The 17,418-nt window shown below is 37.0% G+C and overlaps 1 protein-coding gene and 1 long non-coding RNA gene across 2 annotated transcripts; one reads left to right on the top strand and one right to left on the bottom strand.

Annotated features, from left to right (window-relative positions):
* Positions 1-7,658: 7,658 nt before the first annotated feature.
* Positions 7,659-10,094, top strand: LOC139117548 (uncharacterized). The gene is made up of 2 exons (XR_011548550.1): positions 7,659-7,903; positions 9,234-10,094. It is a non-coding gene; the product is annotated as an uncharacterized lncRNA (long non-coding RNA).
* A 4,818-nt stretch (positions 10,095-14,912) lies between these two features.
* On the bottom strand, positions 14,913-16,913 carry LOC139117547 (uncharacterized). The gene is made up of 2 exons (XM_070680761.1): positions 16,579-16,913; positions 14,913-15,363 (listed from the first exon to the last, which is right to left on the bottom strand). Exons 1-2 carry the CDS (start codon positions 16,733-16,735, stop codon positions 15,131-15,133), a joined length of 390 nt encoding a protein of 129 aa, XP_070536862.1. The 5' UTR covers positions 16,736-16,913; the 3' UTR covers positions 14,913-15,130.
* Between the last annotated feature and the right edge of the window lie 505 nt (positions 16,914-17,418).

The raw sequence follows: 17,418 nt of genomic DNA on the forward strand, positions 1-17,418 counted from the left end.
AAGAAAACATGATCTATCGATATATGGCGGGAATCTGAAAAATATACAAAAATCACTCTACATGTCATAATCAGCTGTATCCTGAAGAAAACCTGTCAATAGGAGATTAATTTCTGCATTTGCAGTTCAATAGTCAATAGTGACAAACCAGTAGCTTTATTCACAAATGTTTCATTCATGCAGTAAACAAGTGTGGTTTGAATCGTTTCAATATTTGGTGAATGAAATCTCAATCAAAACAGCAATGTATGGAATCAATGAAGACACGACACTGTCCATTGTTTGTTTCAGCATTCTTACAAGAAGTAACACAACGTTACTGAGATATGTTACGTGTTCTTGCTAGAAAACCAAACAACATATTAACCGAAACTTCAATTTTCACAAACTGGCAAGGATAGGCATTTCGTGGCGTGCGTACATCATAAGGCACCGTTTGGTTCATACAAAGCCAAGGTAAATGTAAGTTCACATTACAGAAAAAATACCGTAATTTGACTCGAATAAGTAAAATTGTGTTTATTTGTGGTCACGGCAGTAACAACCAGTATGAACTCGCCAAGTATTTCTTAGTTTCATGATCATCAAAGATTAATATTTCCAGTATCGACTTCTAACCCGTCATCCTTACAACTCTTGTATCTGGAATGACGAAAATGAAATTCCGCTTTGCTTGCTTCCTTCAAAACACTCAATATGGTACAAGAATGCCGACGTACCCGCTTCTCTTAGTTGCGCTATTACTTCAACAACCCCTGAACCAAGCACAGAAAAAAATCAACGTGTAGATCGGACCAAAACATATAAGCTTATTTAAAGGGACATAAGCTGTAACTTGTGGCAAGTTTTCAGCATTCTGTTTCATATCAACTACCGTGTCTGACCCTAATCCGTTTGTCATGCTGAAATTTCGAGTATTCTTTTTGTCAACACAGCTTGTATGTGTGTAGTGATCATTGTTTATTGTTTATAAATGAATTCTAGTCCGGACTTGAATACAATTTTCAACAATAACGATGTAGATTATACCCATATAGGTTGTGTTGATATGCTAAATACTTGGCGTTAAATTATAGTTTAGAGATTCAAATCAGAAAGGGTAGGGAAACTACAAAACGAAAGTTCTGAAAAAATGGCCAAAAGATACAAGGATACAAGATAAAAGGAGCAGTAGGGAATATGAAACGTGATATAGTTACGCCCGTAAGAACATTTCTTAATTTATAAAACTTCAAAGAAGAAACTAGGAACTGGGAACTACAATACGTCGGGTCGAAACATATCAGAGTTTTTACTTTGAATGAGGTTTAAGTATTTTAGGTCATCCTCTATTTTGTCATGTTGTTTGTTCACATGGAATGAAAATGTTATAATTCTGGAAATATGTGCTGATCGAGTGTTGTAATACTGTTCAGGGACAAGCTTAATAGGGCATGGGATGCTTATGAACTGTATGAAGCCCAACAGAACATTTTGGCAATTTTGTTTCAGTACATTCGACCTATTAGGTTGATGTACTATACATGTAATAGCTGAATTGCAATACCAAATGCATGTACTCGAACCAGTTTATCGCGAGATGGCGCTCGACTTACAAATAAGGTGGATGAGAAGGAACGTGGATCCAGTATCCTTACTTGAAAATTATCCAACCTGTCTTATCCTGGAAAGTCAAGAGGATTCTTGTATGAGACATGTCGATCAACCACACTCACCTTTTGAGCCATCGAGCTAGTCTAGAGTGTACAACTTCTCCGCGAGAGTTTTAATTTCTTAAGCCTTAAAGTGTGTGTTAATGGAAACAGACGTCTGAACTGCGCCCGTGTGAGTTTCTTGTTTACAAACAATGTATTTCGAACACGATATCTAGATGCACCTCATCATCATAGCTGCGACATTCAAATTATACGATGTGGATTATGACAGACATCTTTTAACTTTCATCAATCACCATCGTACCTTTGATAGAGTGTTTATATTGGTCGTATGGGTCCCATACGAACTTTAAGCGCAGTTCCGACGACTGTATCCCTCTAAATGTTGCCAACCAGTCTTCAAATGATTTTCGAAGAGTCATACTGCTTTTCTATCAAATTTACTGATCAGTTTGTTCAATTCTATGGAGGTGAAACGTATGAAGCCCAACAGAACATTTTTGACGATTTTGTTTCGGTACATTCGACCTATAGATTGATGTACTATACATGTAATAGCTGAATTGCAATACCAAATGCATGTACTCGAACCAGTTTATCGCGAGATGGCGCTCGACTTACAAATAAGGTGGATGAGAAGGAACGTGGATCCAGTATCCTTACTTGAAAATTATCCAACCTGTCTTATCCTGGAAAGTCAAGAGGATTCTTGTATGAGACATGTCGATCAACCACACTCACCTTTTGAGCCATCGAGTTAGTCTAGAGTGTACAACTTCTCAGCGAGAGTTTTAATTTCGTAAGCCTTAAAGTGTATGTTAATGGAAACAGACGTCTGAACTGCGCCCGTGTGAGTTTCTTGTTTACAAACAATGTATTTCGAACACGATATCTAGATGCACCTCATCATCATAGCTGCGACATTCAAATTATACGATGTAGATTATGACAGACATCTTTTAACTTTCATCAATCACCATCGTACCTTGGATACAGTGTCTACATTGGTCGTATGGGTCCCATACGAACTTTGAGCGCAGTTCCGACGACTGTATCCCTCTAAATGTTGCCAACCAGTCTTCAAATGATTTTCGAAGAGTCATACTGCTTTTCTATCAAATTTACTTATTTGTTCAATTCTATGAAGGTGAAACGTGCTCGATGAATACTGGGGGCCTGCTGTGGTTTCACAACGAGTCAATGTGTGTCCTTGCCAATGTTGCCAGACCATTGTCACCAAGTCGTTTTGTCAATAAGCTGCGCACAAAATTGAACAGATTGTCATCAAAGAATATCCTATCATCTCTTTGTAGGTCCCGACTCACGATCAAATGTGGCATATTAGGTCCCGACTCACGATCAAATGTGCCATATTAGGTCCCGACTCACGATCAAATGTGGCATATTAGGTCCCGACTCTCGATCAAATGTGGCATATTAGGTCCCGAGTCACGAAGGGGGGGTCATCTTTTTTTCACGAAAAATGCAGGGGGGGTATTTTTTTTAAACACCGGCGACAAGATTTTGCCGCCCCCCCGGCCGTAAAAACTGAACGGTCCCTTAGGTCCCGACTCACGATCAAATGTGGTATATTACTTCCATGGTGTAAACGGTTTTGTCACGAGAAATAATCCAGCAGCAATAACAACTTTTAAAAAAAATATTCATAAACGCCATCCTAATGCTTCCTATTTATTATTGCAAGGAATGGCGTCATCTAGGGACCTTCCGACACTACTCAAGCTCGTCGCCGCGTCTGGGGACGATAATGAAGGTCACGTAGACAAATGACTATTAATGTATGAGGACAGTGTTGGTGCCTGGATAGAATCTGGTCAATAAATACCGCTGTGAACTAGGAGATTTTTTACAGATTCTTGGAAAGGGAGACATTGCAAATGTTACAAAAAAAAGAAACGCTCACATTCCAGTATATTAACAAATCAGATCAAATGGAGATGTATTTAAAAAAGCCACTTCGATAAATAACCCGAAGAAAAACAGCCGCTTGCAAGATCCCGCGTACATTTGTACCTCATAAAAATCCAATAACCAGCATCCAGCAGAAGTTGAATTTCCAAAGAACGGGGCTAGTAATCATCTACTCAGTTCATAAAAATCTCTCGATATGCTTTGAACGAGAACTGATATAGATTCCTATTTGAAAGTGTGCATTAAAATATTTTCCGACAAAGAACGACTTACATTGGGATGTCTCACTCAGTAAGGGAATCCAAAAGTGTTACACTTAGAGCATGAACCAAAGCCCTGGTAAATTTGATGTCATTTTTATGATGTGTGATCCACATAAAAATGTCACCTAACATGGACACATTAAACAAATCAGCAATGTTACTATTCATTTGATTGAGACACAATACACACGGAGAGTTATCAATATAACGACTTCTGGTTAAAAATAGTAAATTACGAAAGATAATTTCCAAGGACTATTTATTGCATTAGACTATTTAAATTAATTTCCGCTTCATTCGGTTTATACTGAAATGTTTAATGATATGAATTACAGAACATTGGCAATGTTAGGAGAGTTATGGAAAACACTGGAGAAAAGAAGCAACAATTTCTATATACTCTACGCACTTTGAAATCGATTCAGAGTACAAACTTGCCATTACTTAAAAAATAGTCTTCCCACCCCCCAAAAAAACAAACAAAACAAACAAACAAAACAGTACCTGGCAGTAACTGCTACTTTTGTTTTTACTACAACGTCAGCAACATTCATCTGTTGTTTTAGTGGAGAGACAAACATTCATATGGGACCCACATCAAGTATGAAACATCAATACTTCTCAAGTAGACCAAATCTCCAATGTACGAGTATTGTGAAAACTTGGAAGTCGATATCTATAGAGCTCTGCTGATAAATAGTGATACGCAAACAAACTAAGTATCATTACAATATCATTATCATGTAAATTTACTATCGAGTGAGCCAACATCTACTACAAGATATGTTTTTAATAGTTTCTAGGACTTACGATGGTATATCATCGTATATCTTATTCAGCCTCGTTCCATGCATTGTTTCATTTTCTCTCGTCTCCGATCACTCGTCTCACTTCCAGTCATCACCCCGATTATCCCCTAAGACCAATTCCTTAATCTCAATTTCTCGGCAGATAATTTGATTTCATTTCACTATTCTTGATATATTCACCATAGTACTTTTACCGGTTCCATGATGCAGTGCGTGCTAGGGTATACACAGCGTACGTAACTCATAAAACTTTGTAGCCGTAGGGTATGTTACTCGTAGAACACTATGGCTAGTTACACCTTTACTTTTATTTTCGTCGCCCATGGATACAAACACAAGGACGTTTTTGGCATTTCATATTTGTGTCATTTTTGTATACCAATCTTGTACAATACAAAATCTGTGTTTGATACAGCAAAGCATTGTGGGATAACCGGGAAAAGGTCTCTTGTGAAATGTGTTTAAATGCGTCTGTCGAATGCAGTTGTGACCTTGATATAAATTATAAACATCACGTACACATGAATGATTGACATACGGCAGCACATTCTATTTCTTCAGAGTATAATATGCATGTATAACAATGCATATGTCTTCTTTTGATATTTCAAACTCACTTCGAGTGAACTTCGTCAACAAAGACATTGTGAGGGATATCTGGAGTCACGATGAGAATCCCTCAACGAAAAAACGGTTCTTGTAAGATTCTTGACACTAAGCAAGAGTCATTCGGAAGATATAGTTGTGTCAGTGCATAAGAAACCTGAAGAGTTGAACTATGAGATGTCGATAGTTTAGATATCGATGTAGACAAGTTTAATATTCAGTAATTGTAAATGTAAGTGTTACAGAACGCTCGTTAACTTCATGTGTAAAAGTAGAAAACCATATTACAACTCCTTTTAGCATTTAAATATCACATATCAAAATATGAGACTTGCAAATGTTACTTAATTAAATCGATTTGTGAAAACTCGTCGTTTAACCATTGTTAGTTCCTAGTTTAGATTAGAAAACAGAAAGTGACGAAAATGAACACCGGGCTAAGTACAATATCGTCATTATAGTTCAGATGCAAGATTGACCGGCTGGAGTAAACGTTTGACCTCGCAATTATTCAAGGTAATCACGTGATATGTCCTGCTCATAACGAGTACCTTGGATATTACTAGGGACCTGAAAAATTCAGTCATTGCAATCAAATGTCAGACAAGTTAGTGACCCCTGTGATGCAGCCGTTCAAATGTTTAATTTAGCATTTCACCAGGTGTTTCACAAACTGAAGGACGCTCTTGATACCGGAATACCTCTTGTAGTAACAGATAGTAAGTTACAAATTGCCGAAAGGATTAGGAACGACAACACTAAACACGATTGGAACTAATTTGGGATAATCGGATAGTGAAGTAATGTGTGTTTAATCTGCAAATGTAAGCTCATCTGCTTTTCTTTCTAAGCAATATTTGTTTTTTGGAGTAATTTGTAATACTGCAGCTGTAGAGCACTTAACTCTCTAGAGAAATTTGAAAAATATAAAGATCCAATTATCCAAAATTAGTTCCAATAGCTTTACTAATAAAATGAATATCAAGAATATCGTAATTCATACAAGATATTTAGTTATAAATATTTACTGAAAATGCACCTTGAGGACAGATATTTGAACCCTCAAATTATTACAACTGGAGATCATCTTCTTGTCTCGGCTCATTGTGAAACTTGTAGAGTAAAATGAAGTTTTTGACCATTCGTTTTTGGTGATAACCCAAATTCAAAATGGTTTCTTTCCCATACTCCATAGCGATAACGGCCATTTTTAATGTAAATATTGGTATCTTACAATTGCTTCTCTGATATCAAACTTTGCCCAGACGTAGCATATTTGAAGAATTTTTAATTTTTGCACGGTTATTTACATGTGCACTGTAAGAGGTGTGAAAAATCAATCGAGATTATTAATATTAAAGAATTCTATGATACATTATACTCTGCGTGGACAGAAATGAGATTATGGTTTTATTAAAGAAACCGATGTCTTACTAAACCAAATCAGGATGTACGTTGTTACTTTGGACTTCTCGTTCACTATTAAGAAGATGAAAATTAAGTGTGTCAGGAGTTCTTCTAAAGAGACAATCAGCTATTGTCTTGTTAATCGTCCGCAGTAGTCTCTAATGAACCTTTCATTTTCATTCATTTGCATCCATACTACATCATGAAGAAGTTTCGACTTTGAGAACTGTTGTTAACACGATTAGAACAACTTTGGGAGAATTATCGGATCTTTTAATAGTTCAAATTTAACAAAAGTGTTAGGTGCATATGCTCCACAGCTGAAAGTTGCAATACTACAAAGTACTCATAAAGACAAGTGAATTGCAAAAAACAAGAAATGCAAGTCATGAAATTAAATTTGCTGATTAAACCAACGTTACTGCAATACCCTATTCTCCCAAATTCGTTCCAATCGTGTTTATTTGAGCAATTAGTAATAATGTAAATTCCTCTGTTAGAATCGTAAACATTTGCAGTCCCGTGCACTTAAATAAGCAGCAACAATATATTTTCTAATGAAACTGCTCTGGAATCAATCAAGTGTTTGCACAATTTTAAGGTGGAGTCAAAGATGTACAGAACAGGAAGATAACGTTGAACATCCAGTTGGTCAAATTGGAAATATTTGTCTAAAATATGCCACAAGATAGCTGCCTTGTATTTAAGTAATGATGGCGAAGCGGGTTGCACAAATGTTGACAGCTTGCAACTTTAAACCTACATATGATGAATTTGTCAAATAGTTGCATGTATGATGCAAATCTCTTCAAATTACTTATTTTGAAACTCTCTGATAAAAACGTGATAGATTGTGGCCATGAGACAGAATGGAGTGTTTGTGCAAGGTTGAGCGATTGTCATTTAGATATACATAATAAGCAAGGAGTAGAATTTTAATGTGTCATTGAAATATTAATAGGCTTAATAATTATAATATGGTGTGATAAAACACTATAAATACGAGAAACAAAACCAAGAGATAAAGTGCTCATCACTGCGAGAGTAAGCAATCTGTAACTTTGACACCGACAGGGAAGCATTATGGCTCTTCGAAAAGTATGTGAAGACTGGCTGGCAGCATTCGATAAACACTTTAAGGCTGGAGATATTAAAACTCTGGCAGAGAAGTTATACACTCCAGACTGTACAATGATGGCTCCAGGTCACCAGATTAAACACGGTGCTGAAGGTGAGTTGTCTCTGGATATGTAACGATTCAAGCATAGTTTTTTTGCTGCACAACTACTTTGAGTTTTACAATTAATATGATGCAAAACGTAGAGCGACACACGATGTCGATGTTGTATGTTTTGTGGTTTGAAAATATCAGTTGACAACTCTTCGAGTTGATTTATTACACTAGAGTGACTTCATCAGATAAGGACAAAATCCGGATCCTCTTAATTAACTTCAGAAGCCTTTCACTTTTGATTGATGAAAAATTAAAAGAGCAAAAAACGATTAATTCGAATTATTTCTACAAAATTATCATCTTGAAATTAATAAAAATGTCATGTTATCGGGAAGGCATTGAATGCATGCGGGGACTTTCCTAAATTCGAGTATCTCGTCTGCCACAGTGCGATCATCAAGCAAATAGCTTTTTGAACATAACACCAAACAACATCACAAAAAATGAACTTTTCCAGTGAAACTATTGGAGCTTCATCATTCCAGCACTCGGTTAAGAAATAGATGCAACTGATTAGTTGTATTGCTCGTCGTAACATCATGTGTGTGTTTACCTGTGCAGGGTTAACTTTTCTGATATCCTATTCCCACGCGCCGTCTGTCCCTGCAGCAAGATTTATGAATTCAAAGATGTATTTTTTGTTTCGCGCTAAAAATATGTGATTTAATGTGACATATGCCCCAGTACAGTACTTGCAAATTTGTATCTACTATAACTGAGGCTGTACAACATAAATCTATATTAATTATAAATCTATGAGGGACTACACACTTAGATGTTAGGACACATTTTGTGCAAGCTCAGGTCTGTTTTTGTGAACCCATCGTCATTAATAGTCTACGCCGTCTGTAGTCTTCACGGTTTTAATTATCTGATTTGATCTACATAAAAATACCCTACTGTAGAAAATATGCAAAAATATTTGTGCTAGGAGAAGACAAACTTAATTCCACCGTGGTCTCGAAATGTGGAAGATCTCTCGAACAGGCTTGTCACGAGATAAACATGACACTGTTCATGTTTGTTGTGTCGGGTAAAGCAATTGTCATTTGACAGAACTCTTCCGACAAAGTAAAATGGCGGTAGGGGTATAGCCAGACTCGGTGTTCACTGCTAAAAAAAGAGTCATGCATTTGTCATGCAAAAGACTTTTTCATTTTCTGCCGTGAGTGGCGCCTGTCAGCTCTGCCAATATCGTAATTATCCGTCGACTGTAGAACACGCCGGTGAACTTTTTGTCCAAGGGTTTTATTGAGCAAAAAATTCTTGAACCAAAGGTATGTGGTTCTGTCAGCAGCTCTTACAGAGCGAGTTATTTCAATTGCAGGAATAGCTGAAGTCCTTACACAATTAAAGAAAGACGGTGCACACTCAGCTCCTTGTCGCATTGAACATGTTGAAGGCAACGACAGCGAAACTGTCCTCTACTTTATCGGTCTTTATTCGCTTTGCAAGGAAGATGGATCCACACTCGACAAAGGAAAGTTCACCATTGTCATGAAACCAACGGGTGGTTGGCGTACTCGTGTTGTCTGTTTCTGCAGTGATAACAAATGAAGCTATCACACCTAACAATTTACTCTTCTGATCCAAATCATTCAGTCATAATGCATTTTATTACCATGTTATTGTAAACTTATCTTAAGTGGTACAATTGACAATTAGTCATGTTAAACATAGTTGAAAATGATTTTCTAGAGGATAAAGATGTAGGTTTAGATCACTATATGTAATGGAAGGTATATAACCTCGTTACTATTCGTTTGGTAACCACGTTTACAGAAAACGAAATCATCGACCGAATCCGACAGTAAAAGCTGGTGAGAACTGAACAGAAACATTTGATGCCCTCGATTAAAGACTGCAAAAAGGAGCCCATTCTAAGAACGGATATGACGAAAGATTTTGTTCAAATTTTGAGAGTGAAAAGAAAAGCATTTTATCACAACAACTAGATCAATCTATGGATAATGCTGTGTATTTCATTGGGCATTTTGACACAACAATCGAGAGTGAAAAAAGCATTTATCACAACTAGATCAATCTATGGGTTAAATGCTGTGTATTTCATTGGGTCTCAAACTGCTGTGTGAATATTGCTTACCATGTACCCTATAACTATACATCCGAAAGATCATGTTTGATTTCTGTTGTTGTTATTATTAAAACGTTTAATTGCCAGAATCAAGGACGTTGTCGGCGTTTTAATGGATCAAACTGTGTTCATAATCATGGATTGGTTCACAGGGGTTCTCATCTTAGCATTATTGCTATCTAATTAACATGACTTATCATTGTCAAACTTTCAGTTTTGAATCAAAAATAATCTTCTAAAACCGCGCCTTGCGTTTTGTTTCGTGAAGCGACCGACAAAACTCTACCGCCATGTTTAAAAATACTGCATGGTGGTAACACATGGAAAACATGGAGTTTGGTAAACTGTGCGAATGTTTATGATGTGACGTTCAACATGACTTCTGACCACAGACCCACTCCAGGGTCAATGACCTTATCAAGAATACAAAAGTATTGGGTATGCAAACGTTGGATTAATTGCTTCGAATGGGTATAGAGACAATTGATGACTGCATCAGAGTTGATATGTTTACAAAGTTGTCTACGAACGCTCAGACAACAAAAAACATGTGATAAATTGAAATGAAGTCTAGAATCGTCAACAGCACGTCATAGGTTACGTCATATATATGGCTATATAGGTTTCAAATCATTGTCCCGGGGTAAATTTCTATTACTGATATTCAAAGAATGTACTGACCAGCCTAAGGAGTCTTTTTTCCATTTGATGCACATTGAATATCGAATACCCAGGACTCATAGAGTAAAGGTTCGACAAACTTATTTCATAAGTATATCGATTAGAAAGTCATTATTGGGTGAAGACATGGTTAGACAAATGCTTTAATTTGATGTTCGAGTCTGCTTTAGTCACTGAATCGACTGGGTCGTAATTAACAAACATCTTTAACAGCTTATTGCGTCGTAAAGTTGCTACAAAGACTAATATACTAATAGTTTATCCTCATCGAATGTATGTGAGCATTCCGAGTCGTCTAGCGAAACAAATACTGAGGTGGTTTTATAAATAACTGACATAATGGACATAATTTGTGTCTCTGTTACTTTCATCTATGTCAAAGGTCAAAGAAGTTCTTTTCAAGGGCCTACATGAGTGGTGAAATTGCACCATTAAGGTATTTCAACCACGATGACTTCTCACACTGTCTAGGTTTTAACAGTGTGGCCTGGATACATTCATGTCACAACAGGTAATTCTAGAAATGACTCTCTTGCGAGCAGACCGTAAAAATGTAATCCGAACCATCTTCTCTACTTTTCACTGGTGTCAAAGAATACCTTATTACCGAATACAGAGGCTAATAGTTGATTACTTGCCGTATATCGAAGAATTCTGAGACTAAGAACGTTTGCAGTAAGAAGAATGTTTTCCGATTTTTGTTGGTTTGTTGCTGAAACAATTACTTTTCCATCCATTTCGCTGTTTCTATATAGTCTCTGTTTGTAGTTGGAAGTTAAAGTATACCAAACTTTGGAAGTATAGTATAAATCTATGAGGGACTGAAAGAGCACTACGACGTCCGTGTGGTTGTATTCGGAAATATGCAGGCGTCCACTGTATAAATTGCAATTGGGTACAAATTTAACACCAAAAATTTAATTAAGTTTATTTCACATACTTGGTCACAAAACATGTCAGGTTTTGGTCTATTGCTAAAATGTGTACTTCTGCAAACCTGTCCCTGTTGCCCTTTATTAATATCATCAAATTTTGTGACAGACAAGCCTGTTCCGTTTCCCCTGTTCGGGTCAATTTCCTCTTAGGTATTATGTTGGTATTTTCATTCGTATCTGTTCGTATGCATTTACCGCCAAGTTTCTCACTTAAAGCAGTTTATGTTGAAATAGCTTTCGACGACCAGCCTCTCCATCGTATTAAAGTCGCTCATGAGCTCAATGTCCATATGTGTGTATAACAGACCACACTGCACTCGGAAGATTTGCTAACCTCGAATGTCACGACTTTCGTTACTGTAAATATCCATATCGCAACTTGGATGAGTTGTTGTTGATTTTACAACATGATTCTGCCACGACACGAGGTACCGTTGAGTCATCATAGACATATGCATGCAACATTTACCACACACATCGGTTCATGGGTGAAATACAGTCAGTAATTTCATCGGAATGACAGCGACTTGCTAAACTAATCAAATATTTGAAGTGTCTCTAGCGTAAAGCACGAATATAGGCATGAAGGCATTCAATTATATTGAGAGTGTCTGTCAAACATCAAGGACTACACATATACAGTTCATCCGGGGACGCTCACATGTACGAACGAAACAATCGGAAAGTAATTAACGTCTCTGCGAGTTATTTCATTCCAATTAAATCGGTGAATGACCTTCAAACTGTATGTGAATGTCTCTCTCCGTACAGGTTTTCTAGGTCATTCTGTCAGGATTGAAAAAAACCTTTCCTAAGAATATCAATTTAGTGATTGTATAGCTGATGAATCGTTGCCGCTTTCTAAAATATTGACTGACATTGCCGAGAAGTGTTTCAAAGAGTAATTCCTCCTGATTGAGTTCCATTGAAATCCAAATATGTGACATATTTGACTTACAGACCTGAGTGTCATCAATCACTGAGGGTAATGCGTTTCAGATATCAATTTATCTTTCGTTTAAAAGTGCATTTTAGCAGCTTTTTTGACTAAATCACTGATGAGCAAGTCAAAAGATTCATAATACTTCACCAGCAAATCAAAATCATATTAAAGGGTATTTTTGGCTGAGATATCAAATATATTTATCAAAGTTAATATTGATGATTGCTGTGATCAAGATGTTTTACAAGTATAAGCTTACAGATAAATAAAAAACACCATTCGAAAAAATCTACTGTAACAGTTTAAACTAAAGAATGAAATCGATTGTTGCACAAAGTAAAGTGCACAGAAAATAACACCACGCGCCGATTTTTGTTTATGTTCACTCTTGCTCATCCTGTCATTATTAGCGAGATTGACCCCTGCCCTCATGTGTGCTTGATAATCAATGTCTGTTTCCTCCCAGAAGAGTGTAATGTTATAAGGTTGTAGAGTTTAAAGGGAAGCAGTCGTCGGAACTGCGCCTGTGCGAGTTTCTTGTTTACAAACAATGTATTTCGTGCACGATATCTATATGCACCTCATCATTATAGCCGCAACATTTAAATTATATGATGTAGATTACTACAGACACGACGTTTTAACTTTCATCATAGTACCTTACATACAGTGTTTACATCGGTCATAAGGGTCCCCTATGACCTTTGAGAACAGTTCCGACGACTGTATTCCTTTAAGGTAGAATGCGTCACGGGGACTGATATTTGGACTCTCAAACTTTTACATTTCTTGTCTGATCTACCACTTTTACCCTCCTAGTTTTTTCGAAAATCGAAAATTTTATTTTTCTCCATAATGTTAACACAGGGATGGCGGCCATTTTGAGTTTTGAATATCGGTAAATCTTGGGTTGTTTCTCTAGTACCAAAATTTGCAGTACCAGATTTTCATTCTTGATTTTGAAAGAGAACTGTTGAAAGATTCCTTGAGGAAAATTTGAGTAAAAGTTTAAGTCTTTCACTTTGGAGGCGCATACTACTTTAAGTGAAGTAGAGAATTGTGGACAAGGAGAGATGCCAAGTCAAGGTACGATGGTCTCGTTGTGAGTTACACCATATTGTGGGTAATTCAGCCCATAGCAACAAGAGTCAGACCAAGCAGTTCACTTGTCAACATCACAGGAAGTGATACTGTTGACTTTTTAGCGAAGGTCATTTTATGACTTATTGCCACAACGAAGAACAATGTTCTTGCAAGAACCTGATCAGTCCTGTGTTCACCCTCCTTGAACCTTCAATCTTCACGTCATTCATGTGTCCGATAGCCACATGCAAATCAAATTAAACATACCAACATGAATCAAGTGACGTCCATTTAGCCACTACAGAGCTGTTTATGCGCAGTTGGCAGACAAGCTCAGTGAGAAGATATGTTGAACGCTGCATTTCAAATTGTTGGAAAGCAGCTATCATTGTATTCAACTTTGTACATTGATATCGAAATCGGAAAAGTATTTCCTGCTCGAAAAGTTCACCCTTTCATTTCCGGAACAAATTGAATTTTAAAATTCATTAGACTTTGTGTGCATTTTAATGAAGGGGTTTACAAAAAGTCTGCCATAATAAATGGTTTTCATCTCAAAAAAGGTATTAGGCATAACTACCATATATGTCTCGAAGAAAGCAGAAGGCAAATTATCCAATTTCTTTTAAAGAAAAGGACAGAATTATAGCGTTATCATGCGTATCACAAATGTGATCAGCCAACTGGCGAGTACATTTGCGATGCCAAAACACAGATAACCGAGAGATGAATGCTGTTAATTATGACACAGAATTAACTATGTAATATAGTAACATTTTCAGAGATGTGATCCTGTTGAAAACCGCCTACTGCTGCCAGCGGAGTCACACACGAAATTAATAATGAATACAACCTAAATTATGGTTCCTTTGACATAAAGGAAATAGAATGAATTATTTCATTCGGTGCTATTTAAAAAAAAGAGGTAACTTTATAACAATGACGTCACTATGAAAAACTAGCGTTCATATTGCGTCTCATTCTAATACATTATAACAATCTATAATGTATGATAAACATTCAGAATATTGCTAGAGGGATGAATGCTGCTATCCTACAACTCAGGGAATGTCATTTGTCTTAATTCGATTCAAATGAGCTGATTTAAATGCAAATCACATCGTTCAAGCTATTCATCTTTTTCGTAATCGAACAGACACACTTGGTTCCGGATTAATTACAGGTCGAATTAATTATCTATTTACATATTGATTATTCATCAATTATTCACCGGCCCTACTAGTGGAGATAATGAATGCACATAATGGGTTTTTGTGAATTGAAAAATTTATTGCAAATATCAGTGAAAGTGAAATGGTACTCTAGACGTGGTTTTGGAAAAAGTATCCAATTCCGACATGTCAGATCCTTGCTTCAGCACATACAAGCATAGTAAATAACTAACACTATCCATCTACGTACGAAACGAATTGACATTACATAAATACACGTTATAGTCTGGTCAGAGACGTTCACTACTTGAATATTTACTTAGTGTCTTTGTTGAAACAAACGCTGTAGTAGAAATAAGCACCATCAATCTTCTTAATTACAGCCAAGTATTTGCCAACTTCAATTGTTGAACCATCGGCCTTTACCATGGTATACGATGAACGTTGAAACACCAACTCACCACCAGAGCTACTGCCGAAGTCATGAATGTTAAATAAGATGTTATGTACACCGGCAGACTTCATCTCGGAGAGAACCCGAGCTACACCTGCAAATCAAACATCGTCAAGGATTTCAATTAATAGTTCTAACATCTTGCAAGAAAAGCCTGTATCTATAAGTGATCAGTGTAAAATGCAAATGCATCAATGGAATAAACACATTATTGAACATCTTTGACTTGATGAATTTGTGATGTAAGAGAGGCCAAAATGAAGAGTCAACGATTTCTTATGGAAGCGATGAGATATGGTATCTGAGGACCACCTTGGCAGTACATCGACGTTTCTCAACACTAATTAGGTTTTTGGTTCGCTAAGGCATTTGCTGTGAAGCTGGTCGCCATTTCTCATGACTCAGGTTACCATAGTACGTTGGTCGGAAAAAAAGCTATTATACGTTGCATGACCTGGGAGAGCTCGTGAACCGCGTAACCTGTTAACCTCTATTACTCATAGTATTACCTATCTAGCCTCAGGAATATAACGGGACTATTGTACTACAGATGTAGTATTAAGGTTTCACTTTACGATTCAACAAAAACTACAAATTCTTTCAAGATCCCTCTTATCAAGTTCATTATTTCACTGACTGTGTGGTCAGTTGAACTCAAATCTGTACATTTTGATATGCATTTTTTTAAAATTCGTTTTTCACATATATGAACCCTTGCTGAATTCCCCAGTATACATGGTCTTGTTGATAAGTGGGTTGACGATATAAAGATTTCACAATTGTCCATCTGACATATAAATTTAATTTGAATATGCAATCATGATCGGACGATCATCCAAAATCTAGCATTTAATCAAATTCAAAACTAGATGAAATGATTGATATTTGCGTTGTAAATTGGATAGAGGTTTCTTTGCAGGACTAAAAGTTGGTGTCCATCTCTCATCAAAGAGAACTCGACTTTTGACTTTTCACTCATTTCTCCAATTGTTCAGAGTGTTCACGCCCAGTTTTCAGTCAGTCGGAATAGACTGCAGTCTAGACTCAACTGTGAGTATTAAAGCCCCAGAACAGAATCATTCAACCGCAACAAAGCTACGTCGTTGACTGTAACATCACAGTGCACGCGCCTTCAACACTCCATCTACGTTTTCCATTCAAGAACTCTTATGATCCCGGACATCGGACTGACAGTCGGTTGATCTAAGTAACGAATTTTACTGCGGGCGTGTCATAGTGCTTAACCCGACCACATTTCACAGATTCTCAGCGTAACCCGACAAATATAATCGTGAATTTTGACACCCACCTTCTCTTTTATGTTGCACTTCAAAGCCTGGAGCTAACATCGTCGAGTCAGCCGTGAACAATGTCTCGGCTAAGGCCTCAGTATCGCTAGCAACGAAGAATTCTTGGAATTTCTTCAGCCAGTCTTCAAGAGCGGCTTTAAGTTCGGCGTCAGACATGATTGGCGGCGAGTAGATCAACGGAGCGGAGGTGACAGAGCTGGCAGTGCAGCGAGTGTGCTAGCGGAGTTGGATCTCTGCAGTCTACCCAAGTCTAGTGAGTCTGCTTTGACAGTCAGCACTATTTATTAACTGTCACTGATATACGGCGCTGTACCGCCTTCATTTTCCTTTCTTGGGAATAAACCTATCATGATGTATAGTTTTAATATGTCATGTAATGTCTACAGGAGGGCGCTGTTTACTTTACGGAAATTACAATAATTGACAAATTAATAAAACAAATGTAATTAGCAGAAGGCCCAAACGATATTCCCTCTATAAATCATACATTCCTCTAACGTATGAAATTTCGTTACAAACTTCAACGATCACGTTATAACATTAGATCGATGGTCGTACTTAGTGAGTTCAGGGTTTCTGAAGGCAAAGACATCAAACATGACATGAATATCCCGACTTGCATGGACAATCATTAATATTATCTGTCTGATTCAAGGTCCATTGCATTAATAAAGTAATCAGCGTTATTTTAAAGAATGAATCATCGGGATACAGCCCTCCCTTGAACTGTCTGTGACTTCGTGGTTTTTCAGTTTTTGTCAACTTTTAGCATACGTGCGATGAAGAATTCTGTTCCATATGATTTACTGTCACAGTGAAAATGTGACAACACGTGGAAT

This window comes from Ptychodera flava, chromosome 18, assembly GCF_041260155.1.
Source record: "Ptychodera flava strain L36383 chromosome 18, AS_Pfla_20210202, whole genome shotgun sequence".
In the NCBI taxonomy this organism is placed as follows: Eukaryota; Metazoa; Hemichordata; class Enteropneusta; family Ptychoderidae; genus Ptychodera; species Ptychodera flava.

Excerpts from the sequence above, each read along its gene's own strand:
- LOC139117547 (XM_070680761.1), bottom strand. The coding sequence starts at position 16,735 with ATGTCTGACGCCGAACTTAAAGCCGCTCTTGAAGACTGGCTGAAGAAA. Across the intron at positions 15,364-16,578 it reads AGTGCAACATAAAAGAGAAG|GTGTAGCTCGGGTTCTCTCC; the intron begins GTGGGTGTCAAA and ends TTTGATTTGCAG.